The 26,549-nt window shown below is 43.0% G+C and overlaps 1 protein-coding gene across 3 annotated transcripts in view; it reads left to right on the forward strand.

Moving 5' to 3' along the window:
• Window positions 1-26,549, forward strand: part of TRIM36 (tripartite motif containing 36) — a 119,699-nt gene that overhangs the window by 70,739 nt on the left and 22,411 nt on the right. For 2 of the 3 annotated variants that reach the window (XM_077462259.1, XM_077462256.1), the window contains exons 2-4: window positions 6,800-7,034; window positions 8,535-8,570; window positions 16,897-17,225. In XM_077462259.1, coding sequence (XP_077318385.1) covers window positions 6,800-7,034; window positions 8,535-8,570; window positions 16,897-17,225 — 600 coding nt within the window. The remainder of the gene's footprint in view (window positions 1-6,799; window positions 7,035-8,534; window positions 8,571-16,896; window positions 17,226-26,549) is intronic. The other variant, XM_077462257.1, reaches the window with a different exon arrangement.

Below are 26,549 nucleotides of genomic sequence, written 5' to 3' on the forward strand. Positions count from 1 at the left end.
TCCTGTCACTCTGCCACAGACGGAGCAGCCGTACTCCATTCGGCCGCTCGGGCTGCTCTGTCTGTGACTGAGTGACAGGTGCAACCGGGAGATCACCTGGCACTTGCGGGGGATCAGGAGCCCACACCCAAATGCGGGAGAATTGAGATGTCTGGTTACTGTGCCTATGTCACAGGCAGCACTGCTTCATGAGGCAGATCAGAGCAGTTGATTGACAGTGGCCCCTTCACTGGGTCTTGCTGTCACATGTTCTCTCAGCAGTCCTGTAGAAGCAGATTTTCGACACTAGGCTCCACCCCTGCCTTCAGTGGACAGATGGCAGTTGCCTGACCACTCATTTATTAAACATTATTTTCTTTTTCATCCATTTGTGCAATAATTGTTTTATTCCAAAGGTTAAAGTGGATGTTAAGGCCCCTTTCGCACATGCGGATGATATGTCCGTATTTCATCCATCCGTTTGCGGATGAAATACGGGCATACATTCATCCCTATGGAATATCGGGTGTCTGCGGATGAACATCCGATTTCCTCCGCCTCCGCAACAGTCCAATTCTGCAGACGGAGGAAAATCCTATTTTTCTATCCGTCTGCAGAGCGGATCGGATGAACACAGACACACGGTCCGTGCTCATCCGATCCCCATAGAGGAGAACGGAGAGCTGACAGGGCGGTCCCTGCACAGTGTGCGGAGACCGCCCTGTCCGCAGCCGGCTCAGCGGGGACAACGGAGCGATCCCCCGCTGAGCGAGCGGATCATCACGGGGTGGATCATTACTGATCCGTCCCGCGTGAAAGAGGCCTTAGGCTCAAGGCATTTTTTGTGTTGCCTCACAACCTGGAATTAACATGGATTGTTTGAGGATTTGCATCATTTAATTTACAGAAAGTGCCCATAACTTTGAAGGTGTGTGTGTGGCTTATTATTTTTTATTTATTGTGAAGCAAACAACAAATGGGACAAAATTACAAAAGTTCAATGTGCGTAACTATTCACCCCCCTAAAGTCAATACTTTGTAGAGCCACCTTTTGCGGCTATCACAGCTCCAAGTCGCTTTGGATAAGTCTCTATGAGCTTGCCACATCTTACCACTGGGATTTTTGCCTGTTTCTCCTTTCAAAACTGCTCCAGCTTCTTAAAGTTGGATGGTTTGCGCTTGTGAACAGCAATCTTTAAGTCTGACTACAGATTTTCTATTGGCTTGAGGTCTGGGCTTTGACTAGGCCATTCTAACACATTTACATGTTTCCCCTTAAACCAATCAAATGTTGCGTTAGTGTGTTTGGGGTCATAGTCCTGCTGGAAGGGGAACCTCCGTCCTAGACACAAATCACACAGAGTGGTGCGGGTTTTTCTAAAGAATATCCCTGTATTTGGCACCATCCATCTTTCCCTCAACTCTAACTAGTTTCCCAGTCCCGACTGCTGAAAAATATCCCCACAGCATGATGCTGCAACCACCATATTTCACTGTGGTGATGGTATTGGGTTTGCGCCAGACATGGTGTGGGGTTTTTTTTTTTTTTTTTTTTTTTTTATGGCCAAAGTTAAATTTTTAGGCTCATCAGACCAGAGCAGCTTCCTCCATACGTTTATGGCCACTCTGCCATAAAGCTCAACTCTATGGAGCGTACAGATACTTCAGTCTCTGCTGTGGAACTCTGCAGCTCCTCCAGGGTTACCTTAGGTCTCTGTGCTGCTTCTCTGATTAATGCCCTCCTTGCCCAGTCCTTGAGTTTTGGTGTGCGGCCGTCTCTTTGCTGTTGCCATGTTCTTTCCGTTTAGTTATGATTTGCTGGTGCTCCTAGGTATCGTCAAAGATTCGTTTTTTTTTTTGTTTTTTTATAATGGAGAGACGCACACAAAAAGAGTAATCATGTAAGCGTTAAAAACAAAAACAAAAGAAAAAAACCTCCCCTTTTTAACCACTTCCGGACTGCCACATGGTGACATAACCCTGATATCTTCTACTTCAGCAGGCAGTCCAGTTTCTGATAATGGTGGTCTCTGTGGCAGATTTGACATGAGATCACTTTTATTGGCGGCGGGAGTGGTAAGCAGTGGAAGTGATCGGATCCTTCTCCTTCCTGGGTATGGAGACCACTGAGGGAAAAATGGCCCCCATTTTTCTCCATACAATTGCAGGGCGGGAGCGACGTCAAAACGTCACATCCGCCCATAGCTTTTAAAGGGCCTATTTTATTTTAATTATTTATTTTTTGCATTTTAGTGTAAATATGAGATCTGAGGTCCTTTTTGAACCCAGATCTTATATTTAAGAGGTCCTGTCATGAGTTTTTTTTTTCTTCTTCTATTTAAAGGGATGTTTACATTCCTTGTAATAGAAATAAGTGACACTTGCTCAGATGCAAACAGAGGCCCAGAATCCAAGGAGCATCTTCAGGTGTTCCAGGGGCGTAAATTATGCATCTAATCTTCTGACTACCTATCATTTTTGGAGGCTCTGGAGCACTAGGACAGTGGAAACACAAGGAAAGGAAGGGTACTTTGGGGCCATGGAACCTGGCCCACCATGTACAGCTGCTAGGTTCTGTTTCTGGCACACCTTTAGTAATGACCTTTCTTGCTTGTTTTCATACTAGGCGAATAGCTATTATAGTGATTACCCCATTACATATTTATCCCCTTATTCACATGGGCATAACAATCTGTACCCAAATACAGACTATCAGCTGCACAGACCTACACATGCATCCTGGAGCGGACCCACACAAGTGTGTGTGTGTGTGTGCGTGTGTGGGGGGTCCATGCAGCCAACGTCCATTTGGAGGAAAGGGGAGGTACTGAGAACTGCATGTGCAGGCACATCAGGGTACCTGCACTTTGTACTTGTTGGTAAATGTTATCTTTTGTTAGACTCCTGGATATGTCAATATCCTCTAAAAACAAGAGGCATATGCATATTCTTAAAATCTTAGGAGTGCTTGTGTAGTTCTTCTAAATCTATGCAATAATTCAATGTAAAACTGCATCTGTAGGCGATTTCTGCTCTCTCTGTGTGCAGGGTGACTGGTATTGTATCTGCCCTCTTTAGTGGGTGGAACTTGCTGGGTCCTTCCAACAGCTCTGCCCTCTGCACAGGTTATGTCCAGCACAGTGATCTGACAGCTACCTTTTTACAAGGTAATATCTGCGTTTGCAAAGACCTTTAGTGCACATAAAGTAGATTTTATTTTCTTTGTGGCTCTTGAGAAATATATTTATGTTTTTGCGCCTAAAATTCAACTTTAAAGTGACAAAAGTAAATTGGAAGGGTTGTCTTCTGTGGGGCCACATATACAGTGCCTTGAAAGTATTCATACCCCCTTGAAATTTCATCTTACAACCAAAAACGTAAACGTTTGTGTTGGTCTATCACATAAAGTCCCAATAAGTGGCACATAATTGAAGTGGAAGGAAAATGGTAAATGGTTTTACTTTTTTTTTTTTATTTTTTTCTCCCTTTGATACCCCTAATAAAATTCTAGTTGAACCAATTGCCTTCAGAAGTCAACTAATTAGTAAATAGAGTCCACCTGTCTAATTTGATCTCTGTATAAAAACAGCTGTTCTGTGAAGCCCTCAGAGGTTTGTTGGATAGCCTTTAGTAAACCGCATCATGAAAGCCAATGAGCACTCCAGATGGGTCAAGGATAAAGGTGTGGAGAAGTTTAAAGCGGAGTTAGGTTCTAAAAAAAAAAATTCAAGTCCCAAGCTTTGAATGTCTCACAGAGCACTGTTCAATCTATCATCCGAAAATGGAAAGGGATATGGTACAGCTGCAAACCTACCAAGACATGGCTGTCAGGCAAGGAGAGCATTAATTGGTAAAGCGGCCAAGAAGTCCATGATAACTCTGGAGGAGTTACAGAGATCCACAACTCGGGTGGGAAAATCTGTCCACATGACAACTACTGTATTAGTCATGTACTCCACAAATCTGGTTTTGAAGAGTGACAAGAAAGCCATTGTTGAAAGAAAGCCATCAGAAGTCCTGTTTGCAGACTGCAAGAAGCCATGTGGGGGACACAGCAAACATGTGGAAGAAGGTTCTCTGGTGAGAGGAGACCAAAATTTTAACTTTGTCCTAAAGGCAAAACGGTGTGTGTGTCAAGAAAACTAACACTACACATCACCCTGAACAAACCATCTCCACCGTGAAACATGGTGGCAGCATCATGTTGTGGGGATGCTTTTCTTCAGCATGGACAGGGAAGCTGGTCAGTTGATGGGAAGATGGATGGAGATACAGGGCAATCTTGGAAGAAGACCTGTTTAGTCTGCAGAAGACTTGAGACTGGGGAGGAGATTCACCTTCCAGCAGGACACGACCCTAAATATACAGCCAGAGCTACAATGGAATGGTTTAGATCAGTTGTTCTCAACCTTTCTAGTGCCATGACCCCTTGCTAACATTTCCTAAGTTGTGGGGACCCTTAACAGTAAAATTATATTCATAGTGTGGGTTGTTGGCACCCAAGGCAAGACAAGTAATTTGTGCTCCTAACCCACATACATTTAGTGCCCCCGGAGACCCTTCCACTCATACAGTATTAAAGCCCCTTATGGTACATTTTAGGATGTTGCCACTCTTGCGCTTTGTTCTCCTCTTGTTCTTTCTTAATTTTTTCTCTCTCCCCTTCCTTTTTTAATTCCCCCCCCCCCCCCCCCCCTTTGTTCATGTCCCTCCTTTTCCTCTCCCTTCCATGTATTTTTATTCCTTCTCTTGCGCATTGGTGGTGGGGGGGCAAAAATGGGATCAGTGGCAGTGCTGGGGGGAGTTCTGATCAGCCTTCCTAGGTGCTCTTGATCAAGGTCATCTGATCTGAGAACTGTAGCAGTGACACCTATGCCGAAATCAGGAGATTGGGTCTCCTCCAGTCCCTCCCGCTTCACATTCCTCTCTAGTCAGCTGACCTCTGGTCTGTCCCACAGCCTTGCCTGAATGGGCGGCCACAGGCTCCAGGGACAGCCCTGCTGGATGCCTGCAAAAGGCTGGAAGAGCAGCATGAGCTTCAGGAACAGCCTAGAATTCAGTTACCTCTGGCAAATAGGCATTCAACTCCCAGGTTGAAAACCACTGGTTTAGATCAAAGCATATTCATGTTAGACTGGCCCAGTCAAAGTTCAGACCTAAATCCAATTGAGAATCTGTGGCAAGACTGGAAAATTGCTGTTCAGACCCTCTCCATCTCACCACACTATGTAGAATTAGTGTTGCCACCCTAGTATAGGACTACAAAACACCTTTCTCCATAACATTGGCACTGCTGTCATCCCACCACAGCCCTGCAGCTGCATTCTAGCGCAACGTCTGGTGTGAATGGGCCCTTAAGGGATTAATGGAGTCCATAATGGTGTCAAATCTGGTTTTGTTTTGCCGATTGAAATCCACTCCATGTGTAGAATACTGATCCAAAATGGGTCATCAACTACAGATGGCTTATTAGAATCAATAAATTTGTAGTTTACATCCGTTTCCTCAATGTAATCTCCTAATCTGATTGCAATATGATTGTATTCATGAATTTAGTATCGCAGTGCTGTTTTATGGAAAATTTATAATACTCCATGGCTGATCAACTTAGTTCTAAATTGAGTATAAATCAGTTGGAAGGGAAGTTGAAGCCAGGTACACATTACAGGGTTTTTTTTTTTTTTCTTTTCCTTGTGCAAACCCGACTACTCAGGTCAGGAGTTGCATGTATTAATCATGCAAGGTTATTCCAGCGATCTCCCCTCCTGAGCTGTTATCTGACAGGGGGATGCCCCACCAGAATACTCCGATCAGCTCTCTGCCATTGGCGGAGAGCCCTGATCAGGAGTCGGTCGGATGCTAGTTTTCCAGCATGCACATCCGACAGAAGCCACTCATACACACGGGCAGAATGTCAGACAGTATTTTTGCTTTTTTTTGTACTGACAAATGTCTCCCGACATTCTGCCCGTGTGTGTATAGGCCTAAGGTTATTCAGTTTTGTAGATTGAATTGTTTTGATTGGACCGCACATCAATTTGATAAAGTGCATGACTAAATTTATGCAGCTTAAAGTGACTGTAAGGGTTCATTTTGTTTAAAAAAATCAAATAAATCATACTTGCCTCCATTGTGCAGCTCCTCTGGCAGTGGCCCGAACATCCTCTTCTCAGGTCCCCCTGCGGCTCCTCCCCACATCAGTTAACCCCCTAGGAGAAGAGATGTCCCGGGGGACATACAGGATTTGGGCCCCCGCGTCACTGGATTTGATTGACAGCAGCGGGAGCCAGTGGCTGCACTGCTATCAATCTATCCAATAAAGAGCTGAGAACCCTGGGCAGAGAGACAGCGTGTCCCCAAGGGTCAAGTTCTGGGGCTTGGCTAAGTATAACGGGGGGGGGGGGGGGGTCACTGCCGGGGGTTTTCACCTTTAAAGTGGAAGTAAACCCATCGATTTTAAACAGTTAAAAAAAAAAAAAAAAGCGTGCCGGGAATGCTAACTGCACATTGGCTGTGCTCTCAGCCAAACTATTAAACCATCCAATGGCTAGTGTCATAACGAATCACATGTGCAGCACCATAGCAGTTGAAGATTAAACGGTGGCAAAGATGGCAGCTTCCTTGGCTGAAAACGATAGGGGAGTTTACTTCCACTTTAATGCATAGGATGCATTAAGGTGAAAAACGCGTAGGTTTACAACCCCTTTAAGTACTATGTGCACCTTTTTTTTGTCTTTTAGGAACAAGGTGATTTATTTACTACAATTCTGAAACCTTTTTTTTTTTTTTTTTTTTTTTTTTTCTTTTCTTCCCCCTCCAGGCTGTGATTAAAAATATTGAGCGAGAGCTTATGTGTCCTTCCTGCAAGGAGCTATACACACATCCCTTGATTTTACCATGTCAGCACAGCATCTGTCACAAGTGTGTAAAGGAGCTCCTCTTCCTGACTATGGAAGATTCCACCGATGTCAGTTCAGAAGTGTCCTCACCAGGAAGTCCACGTGTTCGGATGCAATCGCCTAGTGTGGAAAGGCTCGACCGAATTCTCCGATCAGGTTGGTGTCATATCACAGTTGCACATTCTGCATGTCTCTGTAACCCTTGCTCATACTGATCATTCAAGCTTGGGGTTATTTTATAAAGTGTGTATACTTCCTGGAGGCTTAATGTATGGGATGGGTTCTAAAGCAATGTATCCAGAGCAACCATCATTTTGTTCCCGTACAGGATCGAAAATCCTAAACTCCTTCAGTAAATCAGCCCTTTGTCCATTATAAGCTAACCACTGTTGCTTCTGCTCACAGCCTTACTATACTATAGTTATTTTGGCTTTTAAGCATGTGCTTTTTGGTCATAATTCTTGGTCACAGGAGTATACTTGTGCTCTCCTGTGACCCAGACTGGCAACAGCAGGCTAAAGCCCATTGTTGGCTCTAGGCTGTGGAAACCTCCTGACTGTGGGGATCCACCCAGATACCTGATCGACAGCTGGCTCAGCCTCTCAGCATGACGCAGCCCGGTGCTCTAGTGAGTGCTGGAGGGGCAGAGCAGCGAGCTGGTGACAGTCACTGCCTTTCTCTCCCTTTAAAGCAGAGTTCTACCCATTTCTGTGTCTGTCATTGCAAGTGTGGGCACCGGTCTGTGACAGCTTGCAGCTATTTATGCTGCGCATTCTGAATGGCCAGTTAATCGTCTGGGACCTGTGACTTGTCCCAGAAGATTGCAGGGAGGAAGGGGGAAGAGTAGAATTTGGTGGGAGCTGGGTAACACACCCCCCCCCCCCCCCCCCATGTGCCATGTCAGGAGTCCTTAAAGTGGAAGTTCCACCTTTTTTTTTTTTATTTATTTTTTTTTTTTAAACTATGATGCCAATGGCTTTCAATCAGGTTGTAGCTACCAGTAGGCATGAAGACTGCTGCCTGATCTGGCTGTTTTTGTCCAGATTAGACAATGATCATGTATGTGTTGGTACTTTTCATTGAGTGTCTGCTGTTAGAAAAGAGGGATTAGTAAAATTGCAGTAAAAACACATGTTTCAGATTCACTCTGGTGTGTGGGGGGTTTTTTTTTTTTTATTTGGGTTGCCGTCATCTGAGAAAAATGGACACATGATTTAAAATGTGGTCCGTTTTTTTTTTATTTATTTATTTAGTTTTTTTTTTTGCCGTGCTTTTTCTATTCATTTCAATAGGGAGCTGTGTTTTTGGTGTGATTTTTCAAATCGCCTCTCACCCGTGGCACAGTTGTGTGACAAAGTCCCAAAGGCTTTAAAGGGAATTCCTTTTTCTTGCAAGGAAAAAAACATAAGTGTGAAAGAGCCCTTAGTGTCTGCTAGTGCTATCATTTATGCATATACAAGCATTATTGAGCACCTAGGGGGCATGGGTTTGTGTTTTTTAAATATTTTTTTTTTTTTGTGAGGCTAGATTAAATGAAAAATTCTGGACAGTAGAATGATTTCATGTTTAAGATGCATGTTGGTATGCTTATAGTGTTTTGGCCTTCACTTTGTAAATGCTGTTCACCTTTTTATAAATATGAATTTTTTTTTACAGCCACACAACATCGGAGCTATTTTATGAGAAGCAGAGGTGATTTATTCTCCATATGTAGATGTTCTAGGCTGTGTGCTTCAGTGTGTAATGGCTTTATTCCTTTTCTAAATTTCATTCTGTTGGAGCGGTAAAAACTTGGTAACGGTTTATGAATGATCTACCAGCATTTCATTGGTCAGAGGTGTCTTTTGGAGAGCTGGGTACACAGGGCCTAACTTCGCTAGGTTTTATTTTAATAATGACAATTTTGATGCAGTAATAATTCAAAGCAACGGTGCTCTTTCCAGTGTACTGCCATGCCTAGGAAAGTGTACAAATTACATCCATGCTTATTACCAAGTTAAAGGAGTGTACACATTTTATGCATTGGACCGTCTGTTGCAACCTGCACAGAAGACACAGCGTGACAGTTTGCAGAAAACAAATGAAAGGCCACCAACAAGAATGTTGGAAATGTATTAAACCCATTTTTAGTTACCTCTCATCACCATCACTCTGCTTTCATTGCAGTATTGGACCATTCAGTACGGCTATAAAAGATAACCAGACTGGGCAGTATCTTAATCTATCATCTTGGCGTTTGAGGACCCCCATGGAAAGCTCTACCGGTACCAGAGCAATTACCAGTGGGAAAAATCTGATTCCTGCACTGGGGCGCCTGGTGAGCCGGTTCTACCGGGAGCGGTGATTATTTCTAGTGGCTATAGTCATTGGCAGTAATCGCAAAAAAATCTAAAAGTGAGCTCATAGACTAATTCAATGAAAGTGAATTAGAATCAGTAATGTGCACATCTGGAGTCCAATTAATGAAAGGAGTTTGTCGTTTAGAGCTACTTTGAGTGTCTTAACCATTTTAAGGTTGCTGTTCGTAAGAAGCATTAGCTGATTTGAACCTTGCCTCTCAAAAATGAACTCTGAAGACCTTCAATCGAGTAGTTGATCTACACATGCCTGGAAAGGGATACAAAGATCTGTGTTTTTAGGCATCTATCAGACGACAAATTCTCTATAAATGGAGACTGTTTAGTACTGTGGCTACTCTTGCTAAAAGTGGGCACCCAGCCAAGAGGACTCTCGGGGTACAATCCTCATTGAGTTAAAGAACACACAAGTAACTACTAAATACTTGAATACCTCACTGGAACTTGCAAATGCCCGTGTTCATGAGTCTACCATATGTATGTCTTTGAACAGGCATAGTGCCCATGGCAGAACAGAGGAAACTGCTGTTGTCCAACAACATTGCTCATTGACTATAGTTTACCAAAGAGCACCTGGGCAAATGTTTTGTGGACTGATAAAGTTGGAAAGAATACTCGGCACTATGTATGGGTGCAATAAAGGCACAGTCAATCTTTGGGATGTTTGTAGACTAAGTGGTGAAGGAGACCTCCGTGATTTGGGCTTGCTTTGCTGCCTCGGCCTGGACCACCATAGAGATGCTGTGGAATGACCTTAAGAGCCACTAACACCAGGCATCCTACAAATGTTTCTGAGCTGAAGGGGCTTTGTAAAGAGAAATGGTCAAAAAATTCTTCCTGAACGTTGTGCAGGCCTGATTCAGAGCTACTGAATGTGCTTGCTTGAAGTCATTGCTGCCAAAGGAGGCTCAACCAGCCATTATCTCAAGAGTTCACTTGGGCTGGACATAATCTCTTCAAATCTCAGCCAGTTCAGCAGGGACTGGCCCAGATTTGAACCATGTATGGGCAGGCTGAATGTACCAATCAGCTTACTGGATTTTATAATAACCAATCCCCTGATGGATAGACCAGACCTGCTGGTGTGTTTAGATCGCAATAGGTAAAGCTAAACAGATGGCATTAACAACGGTTTACTGGTCACACAAGTGTCAGCTATGTAATATGTTTGGATGAAAGGCTTATGTTTTGAAGGATGCTGGCAATGAATGGTTGCCATTTCATTGACAAACAGCCACCCTTATGCTTGAATATTTTAATTGATCCCATAATAAAATGCAATAATTTTTTGTTCTGTGTGCAACGTTTTGCCATACATGCCTATTGAGCTATGCATGATTGTCAAGCTTTATATTAAGTGCATGCTGCTTGTCTACTAATTGTCTGACTGTTATCTAAGTATAGGTTTGTGTTCCATCTTTGGCAAATTTATGTAATGTTGCCCTGGGCATGCCAATGTAGACAGTATATTCTCTGCCCCTAGTATGCACTAATCTGATAAAAGATTTCACTCTGCTAGTGATGGTTTTGGTTTTTATTGCTGGAATTGCACAATTTTGATAGACAAGATATCACTTAAAAAAAAAAAAAAAGGCCTTAGAGGATGGTCACACCTTTATTGTTATCCCAAGATTTTTCCTTATCAAAACTCCAGGCTGGGTTCACGTATATGCAAACTGGATGCATTTTCAACTATATCCAATTCACATAACATGTGAATGTGAGCGTCTTTCAATGGAGCCAGTTCACACATGCCTGGGGCTGCTGTGGTGCGGTTTGAAAGGGTCCTTTGCATTTATTTTTTTTTTTTTTGTTTAGGGTCTAGTTTAGGTGCAATTTCAGGTCATTTGCACCTGAGTCGGCGAAAAATACCACCGGACGGCAAACCGCAGCCTGACATGTGTGAACCCAGGCTCAGTGATCCTATACTCTATACTGCATTCACTATATCTGTTCTCCCACGGTACACAGAACATGGAAATTTCAATTATTTTAGTAATTGTAAACTGCTAAGTACCTTTTCTCATTGGCAGTAGCAGTCTTGTGACTTCTATCAGTTTTTTTGCTGAGCACTGGTTAAAGCTTGTAGGAGGAGTTTTCTTTCTCCTCTGACTCTTGAGTCTGGGCTGCGCCAATTGGCCCTGTGCTGCTCACATGCACACCAAATTGAGCATGTGCTAAGTGCCTCCTAAGGCTCTGTACTATCAGCAGGTAGCTTAGGGACAGCAAAAAGAGGATCAGAGAAGATGGGATCAAACAGCCTTTTTACAATGCAGAGGGTTAAACCCTTAGGTTCCACAGTGAGTATAACCAGCATGCTTTATTGCATGTACAGACTGATTTTACTGTTGTGGGTTTAGCAACACTTTAATATAAGCATGCATGTTCAGATTGTTGGACCCAACGTGTGTGTTTATGTAAATGAGGAGGTAGCACTCTAGACATTGAACATGAGCTTAGCTAGGTCAGATCTTCATTAAATGTAATTATTTCTACTAGATCAGTGATTCTCAACCAGGGTTCCTCCAAAGGTTGCTAGGGGTTCCTTCAGCATTGGGCAATTTCTGCCTCTGATAAGTTCCCACTGGCACCATTGATCATTTTAGCCATCTATAAGGTAATTCTTCCCAATGACCACAAGTGTCAGGACCATTCTTCTCACTGACCATCACACTATATTGTATCATGAGTTGTAGACTTCAAATTTTTAGCAGGGGTTCCCCGAGACTGGAGAACTATTTCAAGGGTTCCTCTGTGTTGAAAAGGTTGAAAGGCTGTACAGGATTAATGCCTGCTTGTGTCCATTGATATGATTTCCAGTATAGCTGGCCATACATCTCTCATTGAATAATCTTTTAGTTCTGTCAGCAGTTGCGTAATAAGAGCCTATGATACAAATGTAGCAGATGGTTTTGGATGGAGCCTCTGCTACATAGTTTTGATAGTTCAAAAGAAGATTAAACTGTATTTGCTCATTCAGATTGCAAGGTGCCGCTATTGCAGAACTTTTTGTAGATGACCCGTGTCTGATGAGAGGGTGTGGGAAGATGCAACAAATGGAGTGGAGTTGTGGTTTTCTAGTAATCGGCACAATACTTGGATAACCAAGACAGCATTTGACAGATCTGGACAGGGGGTTCTTTTGGCTGCTTCCGAAGCCAACATTATTATTTTATACTAAGAACTTTCTGCCATACAGCAAGCCACACATGGTGCACTTCAAGAGATCCCTTGAGGGTCTTATTTGTCAAACGTTTTGTCTAGGTTGGTAGGATTACCTGTTTTATGTTCAGTGTTGGCTCAGGTGATCTACGTTCTCTCATGGATCTACACATGCAATGCTATTTGTCATTTATCTTCCATTTAATTATGAACGATATCAGTGTTTGTGTGTACATTTAGTGTACCATCATTTCACACCTCACGGAATGGCTTCCAACAGAATGAAAATATATGCTGCCTTGATGTAATGGATTGGTGTCTGTTTTGTGTACATCACTTTCTTTTGGTGTTTGCATGCATTTTAATTTCCTGAACACAATTGGTTTTATGTTCTAATCCTAGTAAGCTTAATAATGTAAGGTACAAGTTGTCTATATATAAAAGGTTCAAGCAACACTGAAACATACAACATACTCAAGGGTTGTGTGTGTGTGTGTGTTTGTTTGTTTTTTTTTTTTCCCCCCTATAAACTGAAACCAGTCATACTTTAGCCATCTAGACGTTGTCCTTGAGACCTATAAAGATTTGAAGCACTGTGTGCCTTATGCTGCGTACACACAACCGTTTTTTCCTTCAGAATGAACTGGCGTTTTTACTAACGGATTTCCTCTGAAACTGACTTGCATACACACAATCACACCAAAGTCTGATCGTGTGTAACCCGGTTACGTACGACAGGACTAGAAAAGATGTTAGATAGCCAGTAGCTGCCCTTGTGTAGTATTTGGTCCGTCCGGAATAGCGTATAGACGAATGGTTTTCCCGATAGGAATTGATTTTGTCAGATTTAAAACATTCTATTTCTAGGTCCGTCATATATAATCAATGAAATGATTCAGTCTGACCTTTTCTGCCGGAAAGTCCGGTCGTGTGTACGTGGCATGAGTCTCCTCGACATATCTTTGATCAGGTCTGCACCAGGGGAACAAGACCTTTTTGCTTCCATAAGACCCTGTTCACACCTGAGTGATTTTTCTGCTTGAAGTTTGTAGCTCAGATATGCTCAACAAACCAAATCTCATTTGATGGCTCTTGTTCACATCTAAGCGTTATGTTGCCTGTTGCAAAACATTGTCCCTTAAGTACATGACCTTCTTTTTTTAGGCAGATTGGCCCCATATGTTTAACTGGGAAAGCCTGAAAAAATGCTCAACGTGAGCATTTTTCCAAGTGTTTTTATGAGTGTTTTGTTACATGTTTTCTGACAAAATGGCAGCTCTGCCCCTAATTTGCTCCCCCAGTGCTTTCTATTGGCTAAAATAAAAACACCTGAAGATTGAGTAAATGCTTGTAATACGCTTAAATGCTCGTAATGCCTAATAATCACTCTGTTTAGATGTGAATGGGGCCTTATGCTGTAGGGATGTTCCAGTTTTCTTTTGTGAGCTATGTTGGCAGTCAACATAATGTAGTAGGATAGGCACAAACAAACTGGGGCGTTTGTAGCTGGAATGCATATAAGCTGATGTTCTTGATAGAGACAGAAGATCAAAGCGTTAATTTTAATATTTGTTTTGAAAGAAGGGTCTGTTTACTAAAAGGACTCATTCGTGAAAAATGTTAAGTTAAAAGGAGCTCTTAGTTAAATGTATAGAGAAGCTTGCACAAAAGATTGTTTCATATCTTTTATAATGGGCAACTTGTGTTTTATATTGAGTGTGTAAAATGTCTGTTTTGTCTGTTGTCCTGCTGTGCAGTTCACTCCGTGCTGTGAACATGCCACACTTGCAGCATGTAGTATATTAAAAAAATTTTTTTAATGGAAATATCCTCAAGGCTAACTTTCCTCTGCTCCGTGGATGACCTCAGGACAGTCTAATACTGTAATACACATGGGTGTTTCTGCTAGAGCCAGAAAAGAGGTGCAAACAAGGAATACCACTACAGAGATGGATCTGGATGTGACCTAGATTCTGCCCCGGCATTCCACTGAAGGTTCTCTTCTAAAAGTTGCCATAGACTTCTGAATTTAAAATCTAAAGCCTCTTCATTATGCTTGACCTATCCTCTCCCTTTGACACATCTGACCTCTTTTCTAATCCATAGCCTCTTCCTAGGCATTACCCGCCTTGAGTCCTTTTGGATCTTTCCATCACTTCCTGGATGGACTTTTAGGCTTTTCATTCCCTCTGCTTCCTACTATCGCCCACATGTGGTTGACAGGTTCGCTTTAGAGAGGCATCAGGGGTCTATTAGGCCGCTAATGTAACCCCTGTTCTCAGTTGAAGACTGTTCTTAATCCGCTTCTTTACTGGCCAATGTGGCTGAAGATTGATGGCTCTGTACCTGGAAGGGCTCGGACCTGAGAGCTTCCTGATTCATCTTTTGCAGGGAAGATCAGAGACTAGGTACTTGCTGATCTCCCACCACTCTCCATGCTGGCACCCACTATGGATGTCTAGGGCACCCTGGAGGGACAGGTAACCCCTGGCACACATAGTGGTTGGGGGGCAGGAGGGGGCACATACAGAAATGATCCATTTACTTCTACAACAAAGCCGACCACTCACAGTAAGTAGATGTTAACTCAAGTTTACATGTTGGTGCTGCTGCCAATATCCATAAGAGATGAAAAAATTCTCAGTTAAGTTTGCCATTCCACTTAATATTCAATATAATGGTAGCTCTGTAAGGTGGTTGTAGGCTTTTTATTGCTTTTTCTTATGTTGCTGCAGTCTGCCAATGCCAAGCTATGTTTTGGATGTACTGTACTTGGTTGTCGGTTGTCATAGTAGTAATTTTATATAAATATGATTATATGCACTAGGAGGTCCTTCTAGTCTTCAGCAGCACTGGTGTAGAAGACTATATTTTAACCATCATAAATTATAAGCCTTACAGAGAAAATGGATATTTGAACCTTAGAATGGTAGTCTGTATTTCGGGATCATTGCTAGAATCTTAGGAAATCCTGAGACACCCTTGGGCGCACCTAGAGGAGAAAATTGTCATGGTATGGTAACCTTGTGCCAGGCAGCTGGGTGGCTTTAAGGGGCATGGGTGAATTCCAACTGCAGCAAAAAATGGATGGGGTAGGGAAGAGTTGAAGACCGCTGTAGAAATCTGATAGAGGCTCTATGCCAGTTTCATAGGTTTCGTTCCCTTTTTGTCAGGGCAATAAACTTGCTCTAACAAGAACACAAACTAGTTGGGCGCATTCCACACTGGGCATGTTGTTCACCCGCTCAGCGGGGAATCTGTCAGCTGATGCCTGCTGCGAATGCAGTTGGCTGGTCATCTCTGCTTATGTAGACTGGACAGACAGCTTGCTCTTTTCTAAGGGCAGTCTAATGGGTGTAAACAGGCCAGTCATTTACATCCAACTGCCAACAGATCCCAATTCATGTATTTTAAGCACATAGGATCAGAAGTCGGGTGTAAACGGACATGTCTTGCATTCCATAGAGGAGACTGAAGGTCCGACGAAAAAACTGACAGGCGGGGACCCAAATTTGGTCTGCTAGTCTTAAAAGGTGCCCGAGTTTGAGTCTGGAATGTAGAGCCCTTTTTACATTGATGCTCAATGGGAAGTAAATGCAACCTTGCATTTGATGGTCCGCGTGAGGGAAAAGGCCCCCTGACATTGGCGGCCAGTGGGAGGCTTACCTATGTAGTGGTTGAAAGCTGCTGCTCAGTGTCTGAACCAGAGCCATCTCTAGCACTGCCATGGGATATTGGCGCCAGAACTGTGCTGATGTGACTGGAAAGCAACCTACTCGATTTTGCTAATTCAGAGCGTGAACCCAGATGCTGCTTTTTAACCATGCCCCTACATTGACCTTGGTTTGGGTAGCTAGCTGAACTAATTGTCAGGGTATCATTGCCATGGCTCCTGAATTGAACAGGTATTGGGAATCTTTTAAAGAGGGGGGGGGGGGGGAATTTATCCAGTAAAGCTCTCCACCCAATCCTTTAGATTTACCGCCAGCCTATGTAGTGCAAAGACGTGCCTGACTGCATACAAATTGAAAGTTTTTAGGTTTGACCTTGTATGGTTTTGATAAATCGAAAGGCAAATTGTGCAGTGCTTGGCCCACCTATGTTTTTCAGCTTACTACATTTGCCTAAAGCAATTCTTGGTTATATACTAGCATGCTATGTAAATCTTGACGTGCTTTAAACCAAAATATTGGTAATGTATAGAGTTTTCTGCAGAATTGGTGAAATAAAAAAGCCCTAGAACAGGGGTTCTTGGTTTCAAAACAGCAAAGTTTTTGCCAATGAAAGCCCAGCTTCTTTTAAGAAGGGAACCATTTTTCACCCTAAACAAAACTAAATGTTTGACCGGCTTGTGGTCTTTTAAATGTGTGGTACAAGTAATGATTTAATGCACTGTTCGTAAAACAAATTTCTTCAGTCTAAGTCCACTTTCTGCCTGTCCACTTTAGAATAATCAGAACTGTATTTGTCTCTCAGTAATCTGTTCTTATGTCCTGTAGGTGGTTCTAAACGCAATTCACTGACTCCCAAGGTCACAACTCTATCATGTCCTGGATGTTTACACGACGTGGACCTCGGAGAGCGTGGGATCCATGGGCTCTTTAGGAACTTTACCTTGGAGACTATTGTAGAACGCTATCGCCAGGCAGCTCGTGCTGCTACTGCGATAATGTGCGATCTTTGTAAACCTCCAGTTCAAGAGTCCACCAAAAGCTGCCTGGATTGCAGTGCTAGCTATTGTAATGAGTGCTTTAAAATTCACCATCCCTGGGGAACGGTCAAAGCTCAGCATGAATATGTTGGACCTACAACAAACTTCAGACCAAAGGTGAGTGCCTTGCCCCCTTTTTTAAAATGCTAATGTTTTATCAGTAATTGTGCATGTACACTGATGCTCTAGAATAGTCTTGTAGCATAATTCTCTAAATCCAGTCTTCTGGGAATGAATGTTACACTTTAATCTAGAACATTCCAACCTGCAGTATGGGAATGCTGTAGAATCTGGCACTTAAAGTATAACGAAAGGCAAAACCTTTTTTTGGTTTTGGATCATGGAGAGGGTTTGGAACACCAGTTGGCTTTTATTGCTGTCCATGCACCTGTTGGGGAGAACCATCCTATCTGTCTTTACCATTATTAAAAGTAAAAACAATCCTAAATTTTGAGTTGACGCCAGAACAGAAATCTGATCAGAAGCACCAACAGGGCCAAGTGAAGTACAAGCTAGGTGGTCGCTCACACAGGAGAGCCAGTGCCAGTTAGAGTAGGGAATCCCTGGACAGCCAGCACGGCAAAACCAGGAGGTGTGTCTCTGTAAAGCAATGGAGTCTGGGGGCGGGAGAGTCCAAATTAAACAAAACCGGTATCTGCAGTTGGTTGGTGCCAAATGAGGCAGCAGGCTGTAATGACAGGTCCTCACTGCTGATGTGGCAGTGTTGTGTAGGGCTGCTGCCTTCAATGTGTGTGTGTGTGTGTGTGTGACTGCCAGTGACATCTACCTTTTTTTTTAAATTTGCATTAAAGTGGCAGCTGCTTAAGAGGAATTGGTTAATGGTTAGGACTGTAAAATATAAACCTGCTGCTGTGTATTAGGCTTGGCTCACATTTAGGCATGTCAGGGACACTTGGAAACTTGTATGCATTCCTGAGACAGAGAAATGCAGACACGTTTGGGTACCATTAGTTAATGCACCCCCATGCAGTGGCAAACTGTAAGTGTCTGCATACACCATCATCAAAATCCCCCCATCCCCCCCCCCCCCCCCCCCCCAGAAAGTCTGAGACGCCGTGTTTCTCATGGGTACGGCAGCCCATTGAAATGGTGTTCCCTACACGCAGCACTCCGTAGTGGTGTTAAAGTGGTTGTAAACTAATTTTTTTAACTTTTACCTACAGGAAAGCCTATAATAAGGTTTACCTGTAGGTAAAAAAAAAAATCTCCTAAACCTGTACGGTTTAGGAGATATTCCCCTCGGTATGCGCCGCTGACTGCAGCGGCGCATGCGCACAAGGGGGTTCTCGGCCTGAAAATCCGGCAGTGGCCGACCGGCCGGAATGAAATCTCCCGCGCACATGCGCGGGAGTGACGATATCGTGGCTCCGGCCACTCACAGCGCCGGAGCCGCGATACCTGGAAGAAACGCAGAGGGAGCATGTCAGCTCCCTCGGCGTTGATCGGGCCAGATGTCGGGGCCTAGTTCGAAGGTAAGTCATAATGAGCTAGTATGCGGTGCATACTAGCTCATTATGCCTTTTTTGCTTTGCAGGTTTAAAAAAATAATAATAATTTGCGGGTTTACTACCGCTTTAAGGCTCCTTCACACTTGCCAGCACTCTAAACCAGAGTGGTTTATTGAGTGGGCAGCAGTCCATTTTGCACTGTTGTGATGAGATAGTGTGATGCATGCTTTACTGTGTCATGCACAGCTCCCCCTTTTCAAAATGTTACAAAATGTTAAAGTTCAGAAAATGACACTTCATTCTTTCCAACACACAGCAACTGGGTGTGTTGCGCTTGCTGTGTGGTGACATGGTGTCAGCCAGTGAGATGTGACAGTATGTCGCATGTCTGTTTTTTAACTCACTTCCATGCACCACACATCTGAGCTGTGAGAACAGGGTACATGGAAAACTATTATTTGTGCGCCCTAGTGGTGACTGCTGTTCTTCCTGCTCAAATGTGAATGGGCACTTACACACCACTGACCTCTGCACTGTTTGTTACATTCCACTCATCCTGCATACCTTTACTTACAACTGACTGACCTCTGGTACATACTGCTGACACCTGCATTTTTGTTACATACTGCTGAGCTCTGCACTACTCACTCCTGACCCCTGTGCTCTGCATTACTCCTGAACTGAGATGCATACTACTCTCCCCTGCATTCTGCTTACTTATACCTGACCCCTAAACTGTGCACTACATACTACTGAATTCTGCACTACATGGTACATACTATTGACCTCTGAACTCTGCTGTACTTGTTACTGTACCCTAAATCTTTACATTTTATTTTTTCAAAAAAAATATATATTTATTTTTTATTTATAATGTTCCCATTGAAAACTTTTTTTTTTTTTCAAAATTTTCGGTATTTTTTTATTTAGCAAAAAATAAAAACCGCAGAGGTGATCAAATACCACCAAAAGCTATTTGTGGGGAAAAATTATAAAAATGTAATTTGGGTACAGTGTAGCATGACCGCGCAATTGTCATTCAAAGTGCGACAGCGCTGAAAATTGGTCTGGGCAGTGCCCTGTATTGAAGTGGTTAAATGTGTGTGTGTGTGTGTGTGTGTGTGTGTGTGTGTGTGTGTAATGCAGGTGGTTCAGGTAGCTAGCTGCCCATGGTAGCTTACCCCTTGTGTAAATGTTCTTCTTTCTGTATGTATGCCTCCATTTCCCAGAGTGCCCATGTTCCATACTGACATCCGTCATCTTTTGTATCACAGAGAGTAGTATAAAGTCAGATGTCTTCCCCCATAGCTAGACTTAGCTGGTAATATCAGCTGTATGGGTGGTTGCAGGACTTCCTGCTTCAGTACTTGAACACAAAGTATACTACTCCCCCCCCCCCCCCCCCCTTTATTTTTTTATTTTTTCTTCATGCCTGTGTTTTCCTCAGCTGTGCAATCTGCAAATATTGTTGATCATATTCTGCCTTTTTTAGCCCAGCATGTCTGGGACAGCAGGGGGATGGGAATGTGGATGAAAGGTGACGAGGCACACAATGCCCAGACAGCTGCGTTCTGCAATGACTGTCGGTAATATCTGACCAGACTGTTGCATGGCAACATAACAAAACAAGTTTGCTTTTACATTTTGAAGACTGATCTTTGGAAGGCCCAGGGGTCATTTGATTGCTCCGATCCTTTTTGTCATGGTGTGCATTTAATAATGTATTGTAATGGTAAATGTCATAGTGAAAGGGAAGAAATCTCAGGCATTTGAAGAAACTGATTTCTATACTGCTAAACCCTTTTCCTTGTATATCTCTGCCTCATAACAGCTCCAGGCAGCAGGCTGCAGATTTAAAGGCCTCAGAAGTTGAATTTCAGATTTTTGGTTTGGCAGTGATAAAAGTACTCTGTAGATGAATCATAGTTGTCTCCATCCCATGCAATGACTACACTGCTGGCTTCTAAAGATTAAATTTAGAAGTGTGAGTTAGTAATGCTGGTGTGAAAGACCAGGGACTGCGGAATGCTTGGCGGGAGCTAGTCCTGGTTCTTGCTCCAATAAAGTCTCTGATTTACACTTGCTTTATGACTTGCACCATAGTTCCCTTCATTGCTTTGATAACAGTGTACGCTGGTCCACTGTTTTTTTTTTTTTTTTTTTTTTTTTTTTTTTTTCTCTAAGCAACTTTCCAAGAGTGGACTTTAAAGTATGTTCCCTGAATACTGTGTAAGTATCTGCACCAAGTGTGTGTGTTGAATGAATATATATATATAATATTTTCGTGTGTGTGTGTATATGTTTTTATTGGATTCATAAGTATACAGCAATTTCCAGCGCACAGTTACAATGAAACGGTTTTCATTTGTCAATGTACATACAGGCATTACAACGGTACATGATTCCCTCCTTTTTGTTCCCATTTCGATCAGGGTGTCCCCAGTCTGCTCGTCCTGTCTGGCCTAAACATTCTGTTTTTATAGACCTTGTAGTAGTCTTGACATTTTATAAGCTCATTTGGACCAGACCAAGTGTGCTTTAACCACTTCAGCCCCGGACCAATTGTCAGCCTAAGGACCAGAGGTCTTTTTACAATTTCGCACTGCAGTGCTTTAACTGGTAATTGCGCGGTCATGCAATGTTGTACCCAAACGAAATTTGCGTCCTTTTCTTCCCACAAATAGAGCTTTCTTTTGATGGTATTTGATTGCCTCTGTGTTTTTTATTTTTTTTATTTTTTGCGATATAAATGGAAGACTGAAAATTTTGAGAAAAAAAATGATATTTTCTAATTTTTGTTATAAGAAAAATAGAATAAACTCAATTTTAGTCATACATTTAGGGCAAAATTTATTCAGCCACATGTCTTTAGTAAAAAAAAAATGTCAATAAGCGTATATTTATTGGTTTGCGCAAAAGTTATAGCGTCTACAAACTAGAGTACATTTTCTGGAATTTACACAGCTTTTAATTTACGACTGCCTATCATTTCTTGAGGCGCTAAAATGGCAGGGCAGTACAAACCCCCCCCCCCCCAAATGACCCCATTTTGGAAAGTAGACACCCCATGGAAATTGCTGAGGGGCATGTTGAGCCCATTGAATATTAATTTTATTTTTTATTTTTATTTTTTGTCCCAAGTGATTGACACACACACAAAAATAAAAATAAAAAATTTACAAAAAGTTGTCACTAAATGATATATTGCTCACACATGCCATAGTTATATGTAGAATTGCACCCCAAAATATATTCTGCTGCTTCTCCTGAGTACGGGGTACCACATATGTGGGACTTTTTGGGAGTCTAGCTGCGTACGGCACCCCGGAAACCAATCACTGGCTTCAGGATTTCTAAGGGTGCAAATTTTTGATTTCACTCCTCACTACCTATCAGTTTCGAAGGCCATAAAATGCCAAAATAGCACAAACCCCCCCCCCCCCAAATGACCCCATTTTGGAAAGTAGACACCCCAAGCTATTTACTCAGAGGCATGTTGAGTCCATGAAATATTTCATATTTTGCCACAAGTTGCAGGAATATTACAATTTATTTTTTTTGCACAAAGTTGTCACTAAATGATATATTGCTCACACATGCTATGGGCATAAGCCAATTACACCCCAAAATTCTGCTGCTTCTCCCTAGTACGGGGATACCACACGTGGGGGACTTTCTGGGAGCCTAGCCATGTACGGGACCCCGAAAACCAAGCACTGCCTTCCGGATTTAAATATAAAATGCTACCAAAAAAAAACTGTTGGCGATTGCAGGGATCAGGCCTGACTCTGCGAACGCTGCAGTTATGTGTTTAGTAAGTGACAGTGATCGATCGATACTGCACTTGGGTGGGCTGAGCAGAGGGGCAAAACGCAGGTGCTAGCAGGTATCTGGGCTGATCCTGCTAACAATGCGTTTTTTTTGGAAAACCCTAAACTGCTGGGGACGCTAGTATAGATCTGATCAGATCAGATATTGATCTGTTCAGATTCTATACCACTACGGGAGGTGTATGCTTTGCGCGTGGGTGTTAGCGGTACTGGCACTAACCTAGCGCTGCCTGGGGCGACGCAGACCCTGACCCTAAAACCTAATTGATATCACCCGCCGGGTGATCAGGGGGTTAAACCTTTATTGGGTAATAAATGGTGGGTGCCCTGATGCTATAAAAAGCAAACTAACCAGAGTCACCGTAACACTTATACGGTGATCACTGGTGAAAGGGTTAACTAGGGCAATCAGGGGGTTCAAATTTTTATTAGGTAGTATATGGGGGTCCCTGGCGCTATATAAAAACCTGACAGGGAACCTAAATGACTTGCTAACCAGCGTCACCAGTGACACCTATAGTGTGATCGCTGGTGAAAGGGTTAACTAGGGGCAATCAGGGGGTTAAAACAATTATTGGGTAGTATATCGGGGTACCTAGCACTATATAAAAACCTGGCGGTGAACCTAAAAAAATAACTAGCTACCTAGCGACACTAATGCAGCGATCAGAAAAATGATCGCTTAGTGACACTGGCAAAAGGGGGTGAAAGGATTAACTCTAGGGGCAATCGGGGGTTAAACCTTTATTGGGGGGTGGTAGGGGGCTACCCTGGACCTAACACTAACTGCCCTGACAGTTTACTGTCACAACTGACACTGAATGCAGAAAATAAATGATCATTGCAATCAGTGACACTGACTGGGGGGGAGTTGTGTGCCCTATCTGTTAGTGTAGTGTTGGTGCAATAAGACCGCCCCGAGGAGAATGACATCACTTCCTGCCTGTGTTTACTATACACAGTGGGAGGAAGCTTCTCATTCGCCAGGAGCGATTGAGAGGGGATGGCCAGAAACCAACAGCCATCCCCTCATCCCGGATTGCTCCTGCAGCGGAAGGGACCACCGCATCCAGCGGGAGGGGTCTGATCGTACCCCCCACCCGCTGGAAGGCAAGCACGTACATGTACGTGCTTGTGCCTGTACATGCCAATGTACGTCATCACAATGGCATGCGGCGGTCCTTAAGTGGTTAATATAGATATGTACTTTGGCAAGAAGCTCAGCACATGGTTCTGGTGCTTTTTGTTGGTGAAGAAAACTGTATCATTATAAAATGGTGGTTCCAAAAAAGAGGGCATGGCCAGTTGCTGACTTCTTGCCAAATATTTTAAGAATCGTGCGGATACTGTGGGGAATCATTGAGCAGAATGTGCAGACATGTCTTGACCCTGGTGCTAGCTGTTAGCTTTTCAGAGAAAGTACAGATTCGTATTAAAGCCGGAGTAAACCCAGTTCAAAAAAACACTTACATTCCCTGCATGCCGGAAATGCTAACGTTCACATTGGTTGGCTGGTTTCACAACTGATCACAGGTGCAGCATTATGGCAGTTGAAGAATCATTAGAGGCCAAGATGGTAGCTTCCTTGACTGAAAACGATAGAAGGGTTTACTACCACTTTAAGCCCAATTCCAGGAATTCAAACAAATCTAACTGCAATGGGGCCCTCCAACTTCAAGAAACCCTGTATTGTGCATGGGGCCAAGTGTGTGACCATGGCGGGAGCAGCTTGGGCAGAGGCCATACATTATGCAACTTTCTTGCCTTCAACCACGGGTTGATGGCAGGAAAATAGCTTTATTCCTCCATAAACAGTCATGTTGATGGGGTAATCCCTCTCGCAGCAATATTGTGTTCTGCTGATGGGAGCCTTCCCCATTGGCAGAATACAGTGATCACTGCTGTTATAGCTGACAACAGTGATCAGGTGAAAAACCCAAAATGGGTTCAATGGATCAACTTTAGTACTACCAGGCTGCCCATAGATGGATCGATCAGCCTATGGCCGGCTTCAGGGTTGCTGACACCAGATGCAGTTCAGTTTTTTTTTTTTTATTTTTTTTTTTTCCCCTCTGCATAAGACTCATGGACAGTATATTATATGGGTTCCAATGGCCTAGTTCACACCTGGTCTGTTCCAGTGCAGAAAAAAAGGGAAGATGCTGCAATTTTTTCTGCACCGAACCGTAATGAAACATGGAAAAAATAATCAAATGCACTACTGCAAAAGGGAAAACAAAGCATTGAAAACTCCTCAAAACCGTGCATGCAGCAACGCTTGCAGAAAGCATCTGTACGGCCGTTTGTCGTACTAGCCAGGCCTTAGAGAAGAGGTTGCTGGGGTCTAGTCACATCACTGGAGACGCCTCCTGGAGCATGAAATGCATAACTAATGTTTTTATTTTTTATTTATCTTATTATTTCTTCTTCCCATTGGTGGGAGGGTTGTCATTTAGAGGTTTCATGTGCTTTAAAATAAAGCTCATCTGCCATATAAATGTTGTGTGGTGTGGGTTTTTTTTTTTTTTTTCTCTTGGAACATGTTTTACTGATCACAAATTTTAAGCTGCAAATAATTGCATGCTATGTATTATGTAAGGGGTGAAGGGTTCATGTTATATTCCCATGTGGCACTTGGTGATTTGAGTAACTTTGTATATGATGATCTGATTCTTGGTGAGCTCATCCCCCAGTTGTTAGGATATTGGGTTTCCCCCATTTAGATGAGCCATCTGTTTCCAGTGTATTGCAGAGTGCAGCTTTCATATGACGGATATTCTATGTCTTGAGAGAGATCTACACCTAGTAAAGACTGTAAACCTGATAGATTTTAGTCCTGTCTACCTTCATTCACTTGTATTTTCATGTGTTTAGCTGCATACAGCGTATTATGTAATGCATGTCTCTGGGCAAAATGAGGCAGCAGCGGTGTGACCCCTGGGTGCAGCAAATACAGCCATATTTAACCCTGTATGACATGTGCACAACATTAGGAACATTTTTATTAAACTTTGTTTTCTTCAGACAGGACCTTCATTTGTACTTTGCTACAATTTATGCCTTGTTTTTTTAATTTAGTTTCTTTTGTACTTTATTGACCCATTGTTTCAGTTAACGCTGAGTACATTTTCAGTGGCACAGATGTAAATGGCTCTTGTGTGTTACAGCAAGCTGTGATGCCCAACTGCAGCCCAGAGGCCACATGCAGCCCTTTGGTGTTTGATGTGCGGCTCTTGGATTTCAAAAGTCTGTAGTGGGAACATTGATTAGGGTAATAGGATTGACATCTACTAGAGCTGCACGATTAATCCGTTAAATTGTGCTCTCGATTCAAATAAAAAAAATAAAATAAACCAGTAAAGTTGGCCTCCTTTATTTTTTTTTTTATTTTTTTTTTTTGTAATGTGAAAGATGATGTTGCGCCGAAAAATTGTCAGACCAATTTTCAGCGCTGACACTTTGAATGACAATTGTGCGGTCATACAACACTGTATCCAAATGAAATTTTTAGCTCCCCCCCCCCCCAAAGAAATTGAAAACCCAAATTAAAAAAAAAAATATATATTTTTATAAAATTGTGTAAACTGGTCATTTTTCTCCTTCACTGATGAGGAAGCAGTGATGGGAACTGATTGCTTACACTGACAATCAGCACTGCTAGGTGGCACTGGCATGTGACCATGACAGGTGGCATTGGCAGGGGGTACTGAATGGCACAGAGGAGGCGTCTTTACCACCCTTCCTTTTTGGAACCGATGTCCCTTTTTAACATAAGCCGGTGATCAGCTTTTTCTCCTCGACGTGCTGCGGGAAAGAGCCCCTCAGCCAGCAGCAGTTAGGCGGGTGGGACCATCACTGTCCTAAGTCCCCATCAGGTGGCAGACAGGGTAGGGTCAGCATGGCTTCAGAAACTGGTTTCTTCCTCCGAAATCCAGGTAAGAAAACTAGTGTTTCTTCCCCCGAAATCCAGGCAATTGCAACTGGTACGCCTGCTGAATGTGCAGTGCCCCTGGATGCTTTGTTGGCGGTCCTCAATTCGTTTATTCCCAAGATGGAGGCAGTGCAAAGGTGCTAAAAAGCGTAACAGGAAGACCTCTGAGAGGACCAAAAGTGGCCCTGGAACCGGCAAGCCTGCGAGAAAG

This window comes from Lithobates pipiens, unplaced genomic scaffold (genome assembly GCF_037356315.1).
Source record: "Lithobates pipiens isolate NorthernLeopardFrog02 unplaced genomic scaffold, aLitPip1_a1.2 Scaffold_3, whole genome shotgun sequence".
NCBI classification, from domain to species: Eukaryota; Metazoa; Chordata; class Amphibia; order Anura; family Ranidae; genus Lithobates; species Lithobates pipiens.